Source organism: Salvelinus alpinus, chromosome 32, assembly GCF_045679555.1.
Source record: "Salvelinus alpinus chromosome 32, SLU_Salpinus.1, whole genome shotgun sequence".
Taxonomy (NCBI): Eukaryota; Metazoa; Chordata; class Actinopteri; order Salmoniformes; family Salmonidae; genus Salvelinus; species Salvelinus alpinus.
The window spans coordinates 14384465-14406498 of NC_092117.1; the positions used below are offsets into that span (position 1 = coordinate 14384465).

Consider the following 22034-nt stretch of genomic DNA (forward strand, 5'->3'; position numbering starts at 1 on the left):
GAATGCGGTTTTAACCAATCAGCATCCAGGATTAGACCCACTCGTTGTATAAACAAAAATATTATGGAGGCTCGTACGGGATCTTTTTGGCCCCATGTGACCCCATCTCATAGATATAGAACCGTACCTGGAGAAGTCTTCCCCCGAAAAAGATGTAGATTCTCAACAGGATTACCTGGAGAAATGCATCAAACTAGGGGAAGACATTGGCATAGATTGCCTATTGCACAAACAGAAGAATCAGATGTACTGTGTAGTTCATCAAAGACAAATGGTCTCCAATCTGTTGAGGTAGAGGTACTGTTGAAGTACATTGTGTGTGTAAGTGAGTTCAAGACACACACCCAAACTGTCACGTCAGCTGCTCCCAGTAATATTCCATGCTATGTGGTAGAAGCGTGGCAGTGTCATTTTCGGGTCCCAGGGTGAAAATCGTCAGCTTTTGCATGGCAGCAGTCTCTGTAATAAAACCACAGGGATCTGACGTCAGAGCGGCTCAATGTGAAATGGGCCATTGGAGCAGGGAGCTGGAGAAAACGGCAGGTCTCTGCAATAATGCCTTACTGCCCTCCTGAAATTCAATTAAGCTCGTGAGACACTCCTACAATATCCTGCGCTGCCCTTTTCCCATCTGAGCCCATGGCAGAGACACAGAACAAAATACCTGCTGCAAACAGAATAGCTGCGGCACACACATACACACATACAGTAGTAATTGCCTCCGTTTTGATGATGCTGCGAGCTCAGCGCTGTCTCTTTCCGCTCATGTAAACAGTGAAAGCTGTGACACTGTAGACATATTTATTTTTGGTGCCGGGGTATTGTGTGTGAGAATCCAAAATTTCTATGCCCTATTTATAGTCTGAGATGGAGAATAAAAAGCAACCTTGAATAATGCAGCGGGAGATTGTCAGGTGGAATTAGGAACAGCAGGTTGGCCGTTGAAAAATAGATCCTATTTTGTATGTGAGAGAGCGAGCCGGGGGGGGGGTCCCATGCGCGCAGCCTGCTCAAGTGTGAATAGGCCATTAGGGGAGGCTTTGCTGTGGCTGACATCTCAAACCCACCACTCCAAAGCGCTTTCCCTCAGGAGCTTAGCGAGACGGACACCACTGTCCTCTCTTCATAGGTCGGTCCACACAAGAATGGAGCTCATTATCAAAGGGCTTTCCCATAGAAATATAATTCTATATCTATGGGGTATTCACTGTTGTGACGATGGGGGAAGTTATGGGGTCCTTTATGAGACCAGCATGTTGTCTTGACCTCTGCCAGCCCTGACCGGGTCTACTGTATACAGTGTGGTAGAATCACAATCCAAGGACCTCCCAAAGCAGATGGAACTAAGCTACCTTACGTGTTCATTTATCATGTAAACAAGAGGAGGATGCATCAGTGGAGGGACCGCACACACAGTCCTGCTTGCACACTCTGTTAAGGAAAAAAGTAATTGTGTTCAGCACACTCCATTACAGTGCATTATTTCTGGGTTTTAGCGAGACACCTCTGCCCAGTGGGCCCTATCGAGGCTGGGGCGTTAACTCCTCTCTGTGTGACCCGCTAACCCAGCACAGCTTGGTTCAGAATACCGCAGGCTGCTGTATAGTCTGGCTGGAGGTTAGATAGGGCTCCTGTGCTGGGTTTCGTGACAGAGAGAGGGAGAGAAAGCCAAGAGTGGAGGAGTGATGTGCCACAGCCGCCAGGATTTCCATGGCTATGCTGGCAAGGAAATTGATCATTCCCCTAACCTCACATCTCCCCTTCCTTCCCATGGCCCAATTCCGTGGCAGCGACTGCTTGCCTCTGCAGAGTGTCAGTCAAAAGTGACGATGGGGGCTTTAGAATGTCACTGTTTAGTCACCGGGATCTGAGTAGGACCTCGTCTTAGGCAACATGCGGCGAGGGATTCTGCAGGAGTGCTACTGTTGAGCATCTCCTCGTCTCTGTCAGGAGAGGATGACGTGTTGTGCGGGCGACGATTTGAGAATGCTGACATTAACAGACACAAACACACCACTCGACGCTGGGGCAGTGGTGTTGAAGTCAGCGTGAATAAAGCTGGGCTGTTTTTCCTGTCCCAGAGGCCGACCGTCCAGAGGCCATGCCATCTGCCCGGTTGGGGAAGGAGGCCCTCGTTTCTCTCTCTTCCTGCCCCCTTTGCCCACACCATTCTCCCACCCCGGCCTCAGTCCCAGCTGTAGTCACACACTCCCTCCCCCACTGATGCCAAGGCACGTGACTGCAGCTCCAAACTGATTTACCCCTCCAGAGATTTCTGTTGTCCATCTCTACTCCGTTTGAACAGTGGCAGTATTTACGGTGCTGTAGCGTAGTAGACCTGAGCTGCCAGAGTCAGCAGAGGAGCAGACCAGGGGCTTAGCATGCAGCAGTCAGGCACGCTGTGTCAGAGGAGCAGACCAGGGGCTTAGCATGCAGCAGGCAGGCACGCTGTGTCAGAGGAGCAGACCAGGGGCTTAGCATGCAGCAGGCAGGCACGCTGTGTCAGAGGAGCAGACCAGGGGCTTAGCATGCAGCAGGCAGGCACGCTGTGTCAGAGGAGCAGACCAGGGGCTTAGCATGCAGCAGGCAGGCACGCTGTGTCAGAGGAGCAGACCAGGGGCTTAGCGTGCCTGCCTGCTGCATGCTGTGTCAGAGGAGCCTCAGGATGAAAAAATTAATTAATTCTCACCTTTGACCCCTTCGTGCGTGGAGCAAGCAGAAAAACATGGAGACACACGTCTGCCCTCTGGCGTAATGAGTGGACGGCAGCATTACCTAAAAGGTCACTTAGTTCATCTGTAAATAGAGTACACAATCAGCAGACCATGCCAGTGTGTGCATGTATGCGCATTTGTTTGTTTGTATTGTGTGTATCTCACATGGATTGGTTGGTGTTTTTGTGTGTTCAGTATTTGTTCGGCGTACCGGTTACAGGTAATTTGTCAAGACACCCTACTCTGATGGGTACATGTGTTCCATGTTCAGTGACTCTTGGATATGGACACAACGCTTCCATCCATGTGACCAATGTGTGTACTGAAATGCCAAAAGTCACATGTGCAGTGCCCTTACAATACGAAACGCCCCTGGGGATTTAGTCCTTTTTGAATTTGTAAGCATTTCTAAATGGCTATGTTAAATGGAGGTCTACCACATAATGTCAGGCCTAGATCTGCCTCTGGGCTTATGCTTGTAGTATGAGCCTTGTGCACACGTCACCACTGCAGCTCGATATCTGGAAATCTGGGGGAAGTTGCGTAATGCCAGGAGAAAGGTTATAGTTTTTATTTCTATTTGTTTTTCTGTTTTTATTTTAAGTTAAATTTTGTTTCAGTTAGTTTTAAGACCTGATTTGCTAGTTATATTTAGTTCTTGTGTTGCACAGAAAGCATGCGTGAGGCTAGGAGACATTTGTGTTGTATTGTTTTTTAGGATGTCACTTTTTGCAACCTGGGGACAGTAATACATAAGGTGATGTTTCAGGTCATAGGTTAGGTTTAAATTATAAAGTCAATATCAATGTGACTTGAATTTTAATGGATTATCGCCGAGACTGGTGCAAAAAATATGGTGGAAGGAAACTCTCTCCCCCATGTTTACAACAATCCAATGCTTTTTAACTTTAGTAGTACATGTACCTAGAATCACGTTATCTACCTAGACAATCTTTTCCCTGTTAGCGAGTGGTGTCAGAAGCCCCCAACCCAATCAAAAACATGTATACAGTGCCTGTCAAAAGTTTGGACCCCTACTCATTCAAGGGTTTTTCTTAATTTTTTACTATTTTCTACATTGTAGAATAATAGTGAAGACATCAAACTATGAAATAACATGTAGTACTAACCAAAAAAGAGTTAAACAAATCAAAATATATTTTAGATTTTAGATTCTTCAAAGTAGCCACTTTTTGCCTTTTTGCACACTCTTGGCATTCTCTCAACCAGCTTCATGAGGAATGCTTTTCAACAGACTTAAAAGAGTTCCCACACTTGTTGGCTGCTTTTCCTTCACTCTGCAGTCCAACTCATCCCAAACCATCTCAATTGGGTTGAGGTTGGGTGATTGTGGAGGCCAGGTCATCTGATGCAGCACTCCATCACTCTCCTTCTTGGTCAAATAACCCTTACACAGCCTGGGGGTGTGTTGGGTCATTGTCCTGTTGAAAAACAAATGATAGTCCCACTAAGCACAAACCAGATGGGATGGCGTATCGCTGCAGAATGCTGTGGTAGCCATGCTGGTTAAGTGTGCCTTGAATTCTAAATAAATCACACAGTGTCACCAACAAAGCATCCCCACACTATCACACCTCCTCCATGCTTCACGGTGGGAACCACACATCCGTTCACCTACTCTGCTTCTCACAAAGACACAGCGTAGGTAACCAAAAATCTCAAATTTGGACTCATCAGAACAAAGAACAGATTTCCACCGGTCTAATGTCCATTGCTCGTGTTTCTTGGCTCAAGCAAGTCTCTTCTTATTATTGGTGTCCTTTAGTAGTGGTTTCTTTGCAGCAATTTGACCATGAAAGCCTGATTTCATGCAGTCTCCTCTGAACAGTTGATGTTGAGATGTGTCTGTTACTTGAACTCTGAAGCATTTATTTGGTCTACAATCTGAGGTGCAGTTAACTCTAATGAACTTAACTCTGGGTCTTCCATTCCTGTGGCTGTCCTCATGAAAGCCAATTTCATCATATCGCTTAATTGGTTTTGCGACTGCACTTGAAGAAACTTTTAAAGTTCTTGACATTTTCAGAACTGACTGACTTTCATGTCTTAAAGTAATGATGGACTGTCATTTCTCTTTGCTTTTTTGAGCTGTTCTTGCTATAATATGGACTTGGTATTTTACCAAATAGGGCTAACTTCTGTATACCACCACTACCTTGTCACAACACAACTGTTTGGCTCAAACTCATTAAGAAGGAAAGAAATTCCACAAATTAACAAGGCACATCTGTTAATTGAAATGCATTCCAGGTGACTACCTTATGAACCTGGTTGAGAGAATGCGCAAAGGGTGGCTACTTTGAAGAATCTGAAATATAAAATATATTTTGATTTAACACTTTTGGTTACTACATGATTCCATGTGTTATTTTATAGTTTGTCTTCACTATTATTCTACAATGTAGAACATAGTCAAAGTAAAGAAAAACCCTGGAATGAGTAGGTGTGTTATAACTTTTGACTGGTATTGTATATATAATTTATTTTTGGTTGGGGACTGCGGGGGTGCGTCCTTCGCCACTGCTGTTAGGCCTAGCTTGTGCATCCCTATCTATTTGAAACATCTGCATTTACCCACCAGATTCAGTAGCTTTAAAAACCCTTATTTCATGATGGTTTTTATTTTATTTTTGTTTGTTTTGATGACAAGGATAGTTTTAGTTTTTGTGACGGGTTTGTTAATTTTATTTCAGTTTACTAAATCGTTTTTTCATGATTAGCTTTCATTTTAGTTTGCTATAATAACCTTGGCCGGGAGTAGGAGCACTTTGTTTGTAAATGGCTGCGAGGGAGGTGACCGTACCTACCGATCACTCTCCCACGTTTACCCACCATTGTGACCTTGAAGGATTCACGGCAATCATCTGGGGTGCATCGGATAAATAATTCGAAGTAAATCAAGCAGGAGAGGAGAGCGCAGCCCCAGCCCCATTCTCCAGATTGATCCTGGTAAATAATAAACCAGCGGCCATGACAACTAATCCCCCAACAATAGTTGTGAAACGGAAAGTGAAGAGCAGTAGCATCCAGATTTGTCTGCCACAGAGACTCATGCTGGGATGAGGGATGGAGGGGTCGGGGGGTTGGTATTGAGGAGTGGTGTGTGTAGATTGACATCACTGACACATCACTCATCGCAGCATGTGTTGGGTAAGGGGTGGCTGGATGGAGCACAGAGCAAGGCTTGCTGTGACATCAGAGAGACCTGGTGATAAACACTCCCAGACCCACAGTGTGGAGTGTGAGAGACTTGACTGAGAAAGCAGGTTGCCAGCCAATCCTGCTCCATTCAAATAGAGAGCTGCCTCTCAATAATTAAGACTATCTAGATCGCCACACAGTTCAATACTAGGCTACATCTCATCTAATCTATCTAATCTTGGTCTCAGTGAAGAGCCAATTCTGCCCCTCTGTCTTTTTTCTGATTTGTTGGTTCATTTCTTTAGCGGGTGTAACAAATAGTCATGTCAGTCATGCTTTGTTTTGACAGGATTGATTTACCCATGTTTCTGGATCTGCTCGATCCTATAGTCATTGTATTGTGTTCCGTGCCTACCAGCAATCATCCTGCTATTTGATTATACTCATTTAATCAGATTAATCTCTGGTAAACTCTAGCAATCCACATAGGCTGAAGACAGAGGTTGGTTCTTGGTTGTTAGGCATCTCAAGCACACACACACACACACAGTGTATTGATATTGGAGATCTGATAGCCCCTGGGTTTTTCCATTGCTAATGCTTTTTGCTTATGAATAATTTGATGTTCCTACTTGTACCCAGCCTCTCAGGCTCTGTGCAGACCTGGAGAACTCAGTCAAGGGTAACGTTGCAGAGCACTCCTCCAAACTTTTTCAGTGGAGAGATGGTGCTTATATTTATTAAGTTAACGCTGCACTTCAGATCAGCCTGCCTGCCCAGATCCAACTCCCTTCCCAGTCAGTGAAATAAGACCAGTCCTCATGCTGCTCCCTGTTGCAGAGGGAAACTTTCAGAAGTTTCGGTGTGTTGCCTGTTCAGAAATATGCCCAACAAAGAAATGGTATTAGTTTCAGTGTCATTGCACTCACCCTTTGTCATTTACAGTGTGAACCATGGGGTATTTCAAGGGATTTTATTTCCAAAGCTGGCTGGCTCTCACTTCACCATTGCATAATCTGGGCCATTGGACAGCGGTTTAGTAATGTTACATTAGGATTATATTGAAGGCAGAACAAAGGGCAAATTTGATTGAATTATCCGTGCATTATACTCATTGTCCTCCAATGTGTCATGGAAGTAACATTTACATTTCCCAGCATATTTTATGCATTCCATAGCCTATAACTATAACATGCGTACAGGAAAAACTCCTGGCCCTACTAAATGGCTGTAAACCAGAAATGAGTTTCAATAATGTTACTGCTGGTAAATGTGCTGCATGTTTTTTCTGAGACTCATGGCTGTTCTAATCCACAGGTGATCCACAAACACTTCTACCTGAAGCGGGTAGAGGTCATGGCGCAGTGTGAGGAGTGGATCGCAGACATCCAGCAGTACAGCAGTGACAAGAGAGTGGGCCGCACCATGTCCCATCACGCTGCTGCATTGAAGGTAAACAAATGCACTCTTCAGCTACAGGAGAACCTTGCACCATATCAGAATGTTGTCCTTCACCACAGAAGGTAACACCTCATCCCCCTTTCACTTACGTTTACACACACAAGCACACACAGTTCTGGTTTGTGTTAATGAGGTCTGAATTGGTCCCTCAGGGCGACATCCCTGATGTTTATGCATGGTGGACAGGCTTGATTCATGCCACAGCTGGCTTCCCCCTCTGACCGTCGTGAGGTGGCCCGAGCAGATAAGGGGCCGACGTCCTACTTCACTCAGCGCTCACTGGCAGCAAGGCTCCCTTCTTCCGGCTGTTAATAGCCACAATTAATACCCAGTGTAAATAATCTCCCAGACACCCTGATAAAGAGTAAAGGACCACAGCAAGCTGCTCACATTGCTGTGGCAGCACCCAGTGCTGTTTTTAAAGCAGGGCCACAGAGTTCTTTGTAGTCCCAATATCTTCAGGGCTTTTTTTCTCTTGCTCCAGCAAATAGGTTCAGATTCTGAAATGATGGGTTGATCTTTAGTGCACGTTCTTGATTCCTTTCTCCTGGTATTTTTTTTTAAGGTGATGTGTGAGAAGTGGTCCCTTTTTTCATGACTTAAGTGGTATCCAAGATACTCTGCTTTGGCAGTGAAAGGGCAACTGGAATGGATTAATGTGAGCTCCATGTGTATTTTAGACAACTTAAATGGTGGGTTTGAAGTTTGTATTGGTTTGGAAGAGCATTTAGTTCACAGGCTTTGTCATTATTGTTGGGAAGAGTATACATCTGTTTCCTCATCAGAGCCCATGTTTGTACTTTCCTCCTCACAGCATATAGTAGCTCTGAACTGAGCCCTATGTGATAACTCTGTCCTCTTTCCCCATCCAGAGGCACACGGCCCAGCTACGAGAGGAACTGCTGAAGCTGCCCTGCCCTGAGGGCCTGGAGCCTGACGGGGAGGAGTTCTCAGACAAGAGTGCCGCCCTCGTGGTCAAGGAGCTGCCCAATCAGGATGCGGAGAAGCCGAGTGGCAGCCAAGACGGCACCTGCAGTGAGGGCCCGCTATGAGTCCCGCCCCTCCTTGCTCCCCTCCACCCTAAGCTGCGGCCACTCCTCCTCACAACTATTACTATTGTTATTAAATAGACTTTGACGGCTTCGAAGCACAAGCCACCATTTTGTCAATATTTGTATGTAAGAATCTAATTATGTAATGGCTGAATAAAGAGGACAAAAAAACTAGATGAGAATGAAACAGCTTACAAACCAACAAAAATAAGACAAAACTCCGAACTATGCTATGCCCTTAAGGAAACAGTCGACAAACAAATTACCTTTTTATTTTTACCTGTAAAACAGTGTAAACTCTTTGTGCTTTTTTTTTTTCAATTGTGAAATAACCACTGATTGGTATGTTATTAAATTTGTTTATGTATACATAATGACAGAGGAAATCACTGAATATATAAGGGAACTAGCCTACCATTTAGAGAATAATGTTTACTGAATGTTCATTTCAATTGTTTGGACTGTTAGTGCAAGGACAGTTGTAACCAGGAATATATTGGTCGTTCTTTAAGTATACTATTTAAAAGAAAACATACACTTTCCTGAATTTGAGAAATCTTCTGGTTGCCCATTGACATCGCTTTTTTGATTTCTACAGGATCCTGTAAACTTCAATAAAGGCTGAAATATACATTCTTAATTGCAATGATTACTTGTTACCCTTTTTACAGGCTGTTCAAAAACGCTATGAGCAAGTTTTTTTTGCCTCTAATTCTCAATGCAAGTTTAATAAATGCAACCTGTTTTACTTTTCCCGGATATATACATTGATCTGATTTTGTAGATAAGAGTCTGAGTATGTAAGATGTTTGGGATATGTACCGGTATGTGAAGGCTTCTGAATGTGTGACTTTGTGCGTTTTCAACAATCCCACTAAGATACAAAACTGCTATGTGCCTTTTATCAACATTGACATCATACCGAATACTTTGAAAAAGCTAATTCACTGATTATTTGACATTTCTACACATTGATCGTTCCGCTCTGTCTGAAAAAGGTTGATTCCGGTGAAAGAAAAAGCACTTAATATTTTACTCACTCCCGGTTCAGTCACATACTCCTTTTGGTAGGACATTAAATGGAGCTTGAAAATGTGGATTGATTGTGCAAATGCTTCTTTCTGCGTTGTTGAACACAACTTGGACTTGAACCTCTTAAGGAAAACATGGTACCAATCCACATGGGAGCATAAGCTGCTACTGTAAAGTGACTTGGAAGGCCCAGTGCTTATTTTCAGTGCAGGGAAATGGGCCATCTATATGGGTGAAATATTAAACTGAAGTATTTAGATGTTTTTTTTTTGTCTTTGCTGGTGCAGTTTGTCGCCATCCGCAGCTAACTGTCAGTCCTCTGTTCTCCTATCCTCCTTACCATAAGAGAAGCTTATATCGGCTTGTGCATTTCACTGTCGTGGAACGAAATTACCAAAGTCAACATCCAGCTTGATTCAGTGTGAATTGGCTGGCTGTATGTTGCCTTAGGTGTCTCCTAAGCAAATATACACAGAGTGGACATAACATTAAGAACAATGTCCTAGTATGTAGTTGCTCCTCCCCCTTTGTCCTCAGAACAGCCTCAATTAATTGGGGCATGGACTCTACAATGTGTCGAAAGCATTCCACAGGGATGCTGGCCCATGACTCCAATGCTTCCCACAGTTGTGTGAAGTTGGCTGGTTGTCCTGAGGGTAGTGGACCATTCTTGATACTCACAGGAAATGTGAAAAGCTCAGCAGCGTTGCAGTTCTTGAGACACACCGGTGCGCCTTGCACCTACTACCGTACTCAAAGGCACTTAAATATTTTGTCTTGCCCATTCACCCTCTGAATGGCACACATACACAATGTCTTAATTGTCTCCAGGCTTAAAAATCCTTTATTAAACGGTCTCATCCACTTCATCTACAATGATTGTAGTAGATTTAACAAGTGACATCAAAAAGGGATCACCTGGTAAGTGTCATGGAAAGAGGTGTTCGTAATGTTTTAGAAACTTGGTGAGTATATATCAGTGTATCTTCACAGTTCTATATGAAGACTAAGCAACATTGAGCCTCTTAAACCTTTTCCTGTTATCCCTTTCCCAAAAAGTTCTGCCTTTGGGAATGCCTTTTGTTGCTCTTGTACAGCAAGCTTGGATAAACAGGGATTATGGTGTAGAATAAAGGAGAACAGCACAGTGGATGCACTTCTGTGATTTATCCCTACCACTATACATTATTCATCTTATGCTTTAAAACTCAGTGAAATAGGAGAAATAGCTACTGGAAAATGCATGGAGTGTAAAGCTCTGCATGCAGAATCAGCAATGGAATGCAATAAGCCTACGGGCTACACAGAGTACACGCAGCAGTGTTTGAACCAATTGTTGGGAATCTGAACCCAAATCACACCAATACTAGACAGGTGAACAGAGTTTGATGCGGTTCGTTTTTCAATCAGATTTTTGATCACATGAACCCTGTATTGCAATATATTACCCTTTCACCAATGTTTTGATTGTATACTGAACAAAAATATAAATGCAACAATTACAACAATTTTACTGAGCTACAGTTCATGTAAGGAAATCTGGAAATTGAGGCCTTAATACATCCTAATTGGTGCATTGGGAATGTATTCAGACCTCTTGACTTTTTCCACATTTTGTTACGTTACAGCCTTATGCTAAAATTGATTACAACGTTTTTTTACCTCATCAATCTACACACAATACACCACAATGACAAAGAAAATCAGGTTGAAATACACATTTACATAAGTATTCAAACCCTTTACTCAGTACTTTGTTGAAGCACCTTTTGCAGCGATTACAGCCTTGAGTCTTGGGTATGACGCTACAAGCTTGGCACACCTGTATTTGGGGAGTCAGGTTGGATGGGGAGTGTCGCTGCACAGCTATTTTCAGGTCTCTCAAGAGATGTTAGATTGGGTTCAAGTCCAGGTTCTGGCTGGGCCACTCAAAGACATTCAGAGACTTGTCCCGAAGCCACTCCTGTGTTGTCTTAGCTGTATACTTAGGGTCGTTGTCCTGTTGGAAGGTGAAGATTCATCCCCGTCTGAGTGCTCTGGAGCAGGTTTTCATCAAGGATCTCTCTGTACTTTGCTCCGTTTGTACTTTGTACTTTGCCTTGATCCTGACTAGTCTCCCAGTCCCTTCTGCTGAAAAACATCCCCACAGCATGATGCTGCCACCATGTTTCACCGTAGTGATGGTGCCAGGTTTCCTCCAGACGTGACTCTTGGCATTCATGCCAAAGAGTTCAATCTTGGTTTCATCAGACCAGAGAATATTGGCAAACTCCAAGCTGTCTATCATGTGCCTTTTACTGAGGAATGGCTTCCATCTGACCATCATAAAGGCCTGATTGGTGGAGTGCTGCAGAAATGGTTGTCCTTCTGGAAGGTTCTCCCATCTCCACAGAGGAACTCTGGAGCTCTGTCAGAGTGACCATCAGGTTCTTGGTCACCTTCCTGACCAAGGTCCTTCTCCCCCAACTGCTCTGTTTGGCCGGGCGGCCAGCTCTAAGAGTCTTGGTGGTTCCAAACTTCTTCCATTTAAGAATGATGGAGACCACTGTGTTCTTGGGGACTTTCTATGCTGCAGAATTCTTTGGAACCCTTTCCCAGATCTTTGCCTCGACACAATCCTGTCTCTTTGCTAAAATGTCTAAAAACATGTTTTCGCTTTGTCATCAAGGGGTATTGTGTGTAGATTGATGAACATTTTTTATTTAATCAATTTTAGAATAAGTATGTAAAGGAACAAAATGTGGAAAAAGTCAAGAGGTCTGAATACTTTCCTAATGCACTGTATATTCAGAGCCATATCCCTGTAATGCTTAGAGAAGATCTAATGTCAAGCGTGATTGGAGTGCTGTGGTTGCAGGTTCACCTGCCTCATCTAAAGCCTATTATTTTGGGGTGTTGCTATAGGCCACCAAGTGCTAACAGTCAGTATCTAGAAAATATGTGTGAAATGCTTGATAATATATGTGATGTAAACAGACGTCTACTTTCTTGGGGACCTAAATATTGACTGGTTTTAATCAAGCTGTCCGCTCAAGAGGAAGCTTCTCACTGTAACCAGTGCCTGTAATCTGGTTCAGGTTATTAATCTATTTTCCAGGGTGTTTACAAATACTACAGGAACAAGATCATCCACATGTATTAATCACATTTTTACTAATACTGTAGAACTTTGTTCTAAAGCTGTATCTGTACCCATTGGATGCAGTGATCACAATATAATGGCTATATTCAGGAAAGACAAAGTTACAAGAGCTGTGCCTAAAATAGTGTATAAGAGATCATATAAAATATTTTGCTGTGATTCTTATGTGGATATTTGTTGGTCTGATGTGATTAATAAGGAGCATCCGACACTGCACATGATGAATTTAGGAAATTGCTTCTTCCAATTATTGACAAATATTCACCTGTTAAGAAACTGACTGTTAGAACTGTTAAGGCTCCATGGATTGATAAGGAATTTAAAAACTGGATGTTTGAAAGAGAGTGAGTGGCTAATAAGTCTGGCTGCACATCTGACTTATGTGACTAAACACAACAAAATTAAAACTGTATTATGAAGCAACGATATAAAGAATGGAGTACTTTATATTAAATAATGAGCAGAAATACAAATTCAACTCCATCTTTCAATGAATCAGATGGCTTATTCATGACAAAACCATTTGATGTTGCCAATTATTTGAATGATTGCCCACTTTGCCAATGATGTAAACTTAGGCAGGAAATGTCAACAACGTACAGTGAGCGTATTCATGCATTAAAAAAACAAATCATTAAAGAAAAGCATAAGTTAGAATTTTGTAAAGTTAGTGTGGGAGAGGTAGAAACATTGTTATCGATCAATAATGACAAACCTGGCATTGCAACTTAGATGGAAAGCTACTGAAGATGGTAGCTGACTCTATGCTCTCTCCTATCTGTCATATCTTCAATCTGAGTCTAGAGGAAGGTGTTTGTCCTCAGGCCTGGAGGGAAGCCAAAGTCATTCCGCTACCCAAGAGTGGTATCAGCTTGTTGCCAACTCTTAGCAACCTGTTGTAAAAAATAGTTTGACCAAATACAATGCTATTTCTCTGTAAACAAATTGACAGACTTTCAGCATGCTTACAGAGACATGTACTGCACTGACATAAATGACTGATGATTGGTTGAAAGAAATTGATAAAACACTACATCACAAAAAGTATGTGGACACCTGCTCGTCAAACATCTCATTCCAAAATCATGGGCATTAATATGGTGTTGGCCACCCCTTTGCTGCTATAACAACCTCCACTCTTCTGGGAAGGCTTTCCACTAGATGTTGGAACATTGTTTCAGGGACTTGCTTCCAATTAGCCACAAGAGCATTAGTGAAGTCGGGCACTGATGTTGGCCGATTAGGCCTGGCTCGCAGTCGCCAGTCAAGTTCTTCCACACTGATTTCGATTAACCATTTCTGTATGGACCTCGCTTTGTGCATGGGGGCATTGTCATGCTAAAAAAAGAAAGGGCCTTCCCCAAACTGTTGCCACAAAATTGGAAGTACCGAATAATCTAGAATGTCATTGTATGCAGTATCATTAAGATTTCCATTCACTGGAAGTAAGGGGCCTAGCCCGAACCATGAAAAACAGCCCCATACCATTATTTCTCCTCCACCAAACTTTACAGGTGCATTCGGGCAGGTAGCGTTCTCCTGGCATCCATCAAACCCAGATTAGTCCATCGGACTGCCAGATGGTTAAGCGTAATTCATCACTCCAGAGAACGCTTTTCCACTGCGCTATAATCCAGTGGCTGCGAGCTTTACAACACTCCAGCCCACGCTTGGCATTGAACATTGGTGATCTTAGGCTTATGTGCGGCTGCTCGGCCATAGAAACCCTTTTCATGAAGCTCCTGATGATGTTGCTTCCAGAGGCAGTTTGGAACTCGGTAGAGTGTTGCAACCGAGGACAGACAGATTTTTATGCGCCATGCGTATCGCACTCGGAGGTCCCGTTCTGTGAGCTTGTGTGGCCTACCACTTCGTGGCTGAGCCGTTGTTGCTCCTAGACGTTTCCACTTCACAATAACAGCACTGACAGTTGACCGGGGCAGCTCTAGCAGGGCATCCTATGACGGGGCCACGTTGAAAGTCACTGAGCTCTTCTGTTGTAAGGCCATTCTACTGTCAATGTTTGTCTATGGAGATTGCATGGCTGTGTGCTCGATTTTATACACCTCTCAGCAACGGGTGTGGCTGAAATAGCCGAATCCACTAATTGGAAGGGTTGTCCACATACATAGTGTAAGAAGATTGTGGGAGCTGTGCTGTTAGATTTCAGTGCAGCCTTTGATTACCTGTTGTTGAGAAAACGTATGTTTTATGGATGTTCAACCTTATTGTGGATTCATAGCTATCTATCTAATATAACTCAGAGGGTTTTCTTTCATAGAAGCCTCTGTAAAGTCAAACATGTAGGGTGTGGTATACCGCAGGCCCTCTTCCCTTGTCTATTTTTTATTTGTTTTATTCTTTTGTCCTCTTCGGAGGACACACATCTTTTTTTCTTAGCTTTTCTGCTACATATACATTTGACATATATATTTTCTATTTTCACCAATGACCTGTAACTGGCATTAAATAAAGCCTGTGTGTCCTTGTATGCTGACAATTCAACCATATACGTGTCAGCAACCACAGCAAATGTAGTCACTGCAACCCTTAACAAGGAGTTGCAGTCAGTTTTGGAATGGGTGGCCAGTAATAAACTGGTTCTGAACCTCTCTAAAACTAAGAGCATTGTATTTGGTACAAATCATTCCCTAAGCTCTAGACCTCAGCTGAATCAGGTAATGAATGGTGTGGCTTTTGAACAAATTGAGGAGACTAAATTACTTGGTATTACCTTAGATTGCAAACTGTCATGGTCAAAACATATAGATTCAATGGTTGTAAAGATGGGTAGAAGTCTGTGCATAATAAAGGGATGCTATGCTTTTTTGACACCACACACCAGAAAGCAAGTCCTGCAGGCTCTAGTTTGTCTTATTTTGATTATTGTTTAGTCATGTAGTCAAGTGCAGCAGCTGGTCCAGAACAGAGCGGCACATCTTGCTCTTCATTGTAATCAGAGTGCTAATATAAATACTATACCTTTGCCTTTGATTAATGGAAAAGGAAACTCTCTCTCCTTTTCAAACAAGCATTGCAGAGCTGGTTACAATGTCAATTTCATCCCCCAGAAAAGATAGAACAAATATAACAGATATTATGGTTGAACTGAAATGTGCTGGTTGATAAAAGACCTGTATTTATGGAAAATATGTTTGAACATTTTATTTTGTTTTTAAATTATATTGTAAATAGGAATGGTACAGTTATGTCTTTCATGAAGCTATCGGAATTGTATGGGAAGGTCTGCTCAATCCAAGAATACAACCAACTGATTATAGCATTACCCCAAAAATGGAGGAGGCGGGTGGCAGCGGGAGGAGGTAGGGAACTGGTCTGTCTGCCCAATATAAAGGATCGAAACTGTCAGAGGAACTAAAAATATGATAAATAGGAAAGTATAACAGTTTCATTTGAGGACCAAGATGTTGACAGCTGTGCAATACAGATTGTAAAATAGCTAGGAAGAGATTTTTGATGTACCGATTCCATGGCACAGGGTTTATGTGTTGATATATAAAATTATGCAAGATTCAAGACTTTGTGCTTTTCAGCTAAAATTATTGTACAGCATTCTTGCCACCAAATAAATGTAGAATATTTGGGGCATACAATCATTGCAGCTCTGCAGATTTTGTTGTAAGGATACAGAATCAATAGACCATTTGTTCTGGTATTGCCCTCAGGTTCAGGAATGTCTGAAAAAACACAACATTAATCTAAAATTTAACCTTAGAAATAACATTGTTGAGAGATCTGGTTAGTCGATTGCTAATATACTAATACTCTTACTGAAAGTATTTATTTTCAACTCACAATATGTGGATTCTATTCGATTAGATAGATTCAAATTGTATGTTAAACATCACAGTATAGTTGAAAGATATAGAGTATGACGCGTAGAAATCCGAAGAGGGTGGCCAGCATTGATAGGTGGGATGGGCTGTGGGAACTGAGGGTTGAGATATGGAACTGGAGACGAGTGGGAGTGGAGTTGTTGGGCGGGGGACAGAATGACAGTCAAATATAAAAATACAAAAAATAAATTCTAAATAAAACAACAACAAAAAAGCCTGTTTGATTGATACTGAGGGGAAACGCAGTTACATCCAATGCCTGTTTGCCTGAGGCTGATGCTGCGCAGGTGCTTGTACACGAGTACACATGCATACACACACAATCGCATTCAAACATACACGTGTGCACACACACATACACACATGTAAATAGTGCAACACATGCACTTAAACGCATTCAGTCGGCCCTGCTGTTTAGATTTCTATTGTCATTGATGTCTTTTTTTTGCATTGTTTTCTGTTTTCAATTTTTTTTCTCTTTTGTTCATTTTGGTTGAGGGACAGCTCTCTGGGAACTGTGGGGGGGATCTTGGATGGTTGAGGGGCAGCTCTCTGGGAACTGTGGGGGGGATCTTGGATGGTTGAGGGGCAGCTCTCTGGGAACTGTGGGGGGGATCTTGGATGGTTGAGGGGCAGCTCTCTGGGAACTGTGGGGGGGATCTTGGATGGTTGAGGGGCAGCTCTCTGGGAACTGTGGGGGGGATCTTGGATGGTTGAGGGGCAGCTCTCTGGGAACTATGGGGGGGATCTTGGATGGTTGAGGGGCAGCTCTCTGGGAACTGTGGGGGGGATCTTGGATGGTTGAGGGGCAGCTCTCTGGGAACTATGGGGGGGATCTTGGATGGTTGAGGGGCAGCTCTCTGGGAACTGTGGGGGGGATCTTGGATGGTTGAGGGGCAGCTCTCTGGGAACTGTGGGGGGGATCTTGGATGGTTGAGGGGCAGCTCTCTGGGAACTATGGGGGGGGGATCTTGGATGGTTGAGGGGCAGCTCTCTGGGAACTATGGGGGGGATCTTGGATGGTTGAGGGGCAGCTCTCTGGGAACTATGGGGGGGGGATCTTGGATGGTTGAGGGGCAGCTCTCTGGGAACTGTGGGGGGGATCTTGGATGGTTGAGGGGCAGCTCTCTGGGAACTATGGGGGGGGATCTTGGATGGTTGGTGGCCTGGCGGTTGGGAGCTTGGGCCGGTGGCCGATAGGTCGCTGGTTCGGGTCCCCGATTTGACTTGATGAGAAAATGAAAATGCTTGAAAATGACCAGTGGGCGGGCGAATGGCGCCTTATAAGGACGAGAGGGGCTCGCCTCATTTGCCAGATGTGTGATTGGTTCTTCGAGGCCGTCAGTGATCCGCTAAGCGAATCCCGATGTGAGACTCATATTATAATAGAATCGGGGTTATGCAAGTAAGGAGAGAGCAGCTTCACAGCTTTTTTAGGTGGGGGTGGTGTGGGTTGGTTATCAGTTAGCTAGCAAGGTTGATGGCCAAGGTTATCTGCCAGTGTGCACAGACTTGCTTTCAACAAAAGGTATTCTGTTCTGAAAGAGCCCAGCTCAGTCCTTTCCTGCAGGACTGACTGAGGTAATGTTTCATGGACTCTCCAAGAGCAGAAGGCCAATCCGCAATAGGCTTCCAAACAGACATAATTCAGACTGCAACAATGAAAGTCAACATCTCCCTATAATCATCTCCCCAAGCACGAACACACCCTCCTTTGTATACTTTTATAGAGCAGTAAAAAACAAACATAGTGGTGTCTGGGGATTTTTTTTAATGATTTCTCCTCACACACTCCTTTGGTAATCAATGTGAGAACGGTGTGTGTGTGTGTGTGTGTTGGAGCAATGGTTTGGCAGCCCAAACTTCAAACAGCATCTGCGCACTGCAGGTGTCACTGCTTGTCTTTAACAGAAAATATTTCGTTTTTTTGAAACATAGTCTTGAAAAATAGCTTTCATCAGTTGAATAGTAGCGTTTCCTTGACAGGTATGTAAATTGGAAGCAGGTCTCTGGAAAGGTAAATCAGACTGTAAAAGCATCTATTCACCGTGGTCTCTCTTCCGTACTTCAAACCCACTCCAACGAGCCCTTTGAAGGGCCTTCACTTTGCCTGTGAACAATTCCATAATGTGCCCAAACACTCGTCTCTTGAATGTCATGCACGAAGAGGAGGAAGGGGAGGATGGGGAAAGGGGGGGGGGGGCAAGTGCTGGAGAAAACAAACCTTAGACTAGATCCTCCCGTGCACTGAGAAAAACAGCCGAGAGCTCTATCAATGCGCCATGCTGCTGCTGGGGCTCTGAATCATTTAGATGTTGTTTTTGGCTCATGTCAAACAGTGGGCTTACTCACTGACTCTATCTCCAGGAGCAGTGTACGGTACAAGACGCTCACTGTAGTAAACCACTGACAGCGGAGAAAAGGTCAGCCAGGATAATTTTCATTAGGATTCAATGTGCTCAGCACGACTTAAAGGCTTTGCATGGTCAATCTGACTATCTGCATCAGCCGTACAGCATTTACTGCGATATGGCCTCTGTGGAAGTGAGGGCATTCAATACTTCTTGCACTTCGAGGAGCAGAGCAGAGCTGTTGTGAAGGAAGTTAGTTATCAAGGAAGTGAGTTTGTGTTTACACAGGACCTCCTGCCCCCACCTACCGTCAACCAATCATGTCAATCCGGAACTATACGGAGCCCTCCGTATTGTTACAAAAATTGGTAGGCACACGGCATCGCCATACGGAGCTCGATTTGGCCTCTGCAACCCCCCAGAGGCTCCACAATTGCGTCACACCCTTCATACGGAGCCTCCAGACATCATTCCCGGATCAAGCATAAATCCGCTATTACTGTCGCACTCAAGGAAATATTTTGTGCGAGGAGCTCTGACACATAAAGGCTGTGACTGTAGTAGTGCTTTCATGATCATTTATCATTAGTGACCTTGTGTTGCAGGGTCATGTTCTTCACTACATCACTACTGTTCTCATCCCATGAAAGATCAAACAATAATGTAGGGTAATTAACCTATGTCAAGTAGAATCCCTGCTCTTACTCCCATTCGAGGCACAGTACTCCACGTTTTGGTGGGGATAGGCAGTGCCTCACCTGCATGCTTCCAGTCAATTCCTGTAACTCATATGCCCTTGACCTGAACCTTTCCTACTGCACGCACACATAGACACAGACACTAACTCCCTCTGGGAGTCACTTAGCATGATCAAGATAAATCACCCATCTGATTTTAATAAGGAGGAGACGCTTCTAATTCCCCCTAGGACCCTACAGAAAGATGACAGATTGCCCGAAAGGTATTAAGTCAAAGGCTCAACACGTCATCACACAACACAACCCATATGGTCACCTGAGTAGTTGTCATGTTATATATGTGTTGTCACGCCCTGACCTTAGTATTCTTTGTTTTCTTTATTATTGTTGGTTAGGTCAGGGTGTGACAAGGGTGATATATGTTTTTTGGCCTGTCTAGGGTTTTTGTATGTTTATGGGGTTGTTACTAGTCTAGGTGTTTTGTATGTCTATGGTTGCCTAGATTGGTTCTCAATTAGAGGCAGCTGTTTATCGTTGTCTCTGATTGGGAACCATATTTAGGCAGCCATATTCCTTGAGTATTTCGTGGGTGATTGTCTATGGTTAGTTGCCTGTGTCAGCACTATTATTATATAGCTTCACGTTCGTTTTGTTGTTTTTGTATAGTTCGTTCTGTGTTCTTTCTTCAGTAGAGAAGATGTATTCAAATCACGCTGCGCTTTGGTCTCATCGCTATATCGAACGTGACATGTGTATTTTATTACCTTTTGTCATCCAACCATTCAATCTTGAAACAAAACAGATAAAGAGATGCCAGTTCCAGCCAAATATGGCTACTGGAGTATGGGCGAGTGTGTGTGTTGAAAGGAGTGGGTGCATGGAAAGCAAATCTGGTAATTGGGCAGATTTGTCGTCACTCAAGACCGTTTTGCATGGCTGATTGGGCATGCTGACCTGAGGTGCTTCCTATCACGGTCGAGTCACCGGCGGTAGATAATGTCGCCATATTTGTCCCTCCCATGATTTTATTACAAGTAGGATAGCAGCCTATACCACAAGTAACTAATATTGATAACCATCTACATGTCACCTTGATACATACATAGAGTCTACTACTCAATGGGGAGGGCAAGAATGGCAACAAAACCGGGACACAGCGCCCTTCGGTCCACTTCCGCTTGCCAAGCACTGTTCGGTAACAGCATGGGAAGTAGCTACCTAATAGCCAAAATCAGGGTGACAGTTACTGTAAGCACATGCATACAATGCATAAGGAAACAGTACACCCATCATCAATACAATCTAAGCTAGATGCCCTCAATCTCAAACAAATTATCAATGAACCTACCAGGTATAACCCCAAATCTGTAAACACGGGCACCCTCATAGATATCATCCTGACCAACCTGCCCTCTAAATTCACCTCTGCTGTCTTCAACCAGGATCTCAGCGATCACTTCCTCATTGCCTGCGTCCGTAATGGGTCTGCGGTCAAACGACCACCCCTCATCACTGTCAAACACTCCCTAAAACACATCAGCATGCGGGCTTTTCTAATCAACCTGGCATTCTAGATTATCACTGACCATTTCGAATCCCACCATACCTTCTCCGCAATGCAATCTGGTTTCCGAGCTGGTCATGGGTGCACCTCAGCCACGCTCAAGGTCCTAAATAATATCATAACCGCCATCGATAAAAGACAATACTGTGCAGCCGTATTCATCGACCTGGCCAAGGCTTTCGACTCTGTCAATCACCACATTCTCATCGGCAGACTCAACAGCCTTGGTTTCTCAAATGTCGGCCTCGCCTGGTTCACCAACTACTTCTCTGATAGAGTTCAGTGTGTCAAATCGGAGGGCCTGTGGTCCGGACCTCTGGCAGTCTCTATGGGGCTGCCACAGGGTTCAATTCTCAGGCCGACTCTTTTCTCTGTATACATCAATGATGTCGCTCTTGCTGCTGGTGATTCTCTGATCCACCTCTACGCAGACGACACCATTCTGTATACCTCTGGCCCTTCTCTGGACACTGTGTTAACAAACCTCCAGACTAGCTTCAATGCCATACAACTCTCCTTCCGTGACCTCCAACTGCTCTTAAATGCAAGTAAAACTAAATGCATGCTCTTCAACCGATTGCTGCCCGCACCTGCCCGCCCGTTCAGCATCACTACTCTGGACGGTTCTGACTTAGAATATGTGGACAACTACAAATACCTAGGTGTCTGGTTAGACTGTAAACTCTCCTTCCAGACTCAAATTATGCATCTCCAATCCAAAGTTAAATCTAGAATCGGCTTCCTATTTCGCAACAAAGCATCCTTCACTCGTGCTGCCAAACATACACTCGTAAAACTGACTATCCTACTGATCCTTGGCTTCGGCAATGTCATTTATAAAATAGCCTCCAACACTCTACTCAGCAAATTGGATGCAGTCTATCACAGTGCCATCCGTTTTGTCACCAAAGCCCCATATACTACCCACCACTGCGACCTGTATGCCCTCGTTGGCTGGCCCTAGCTTCATATTTGTCGCCAAACCTACTGGCTCCAGGTCA

The 22034-nt window shown here is 43.8% G+C and overlaps 1 protein-coding gene across 22 annotated transcripts in view; it reads left to right on the forward strand.

Annotated features, from left to right (window-relative positions):
- The window catches only part of birc6 (baculoviral IAP repeat containing 6), a 163053-nt gene extending 153905 nt beyond the window's left edge, over nucleotides 1–9148 (forward strand). For all 22 annotated transcript variants that reach the window (XM_071379581.1, XM_071379588.1, XM_071379594.1 and 19 more), the window contains 2 exons: nucleotides 7194–7328; nucleotides 8210–9148. In XM_071379581.1, the coding sequence (XP_071235682.1) occupies nucleotides 7194–7328; nucleotides 8210–8389 (315 nt within the window). In that variant the 3' untranslated portion in view covers nucleotides 8390–9148. The remainder of the gene's footprint in view (nucleotides 1–7193; nucleotides 7329–8209) is intronic.
- The last annotated feature ends 12886 nt before the right edge of the window (nucleotides 9149–22034 follow it).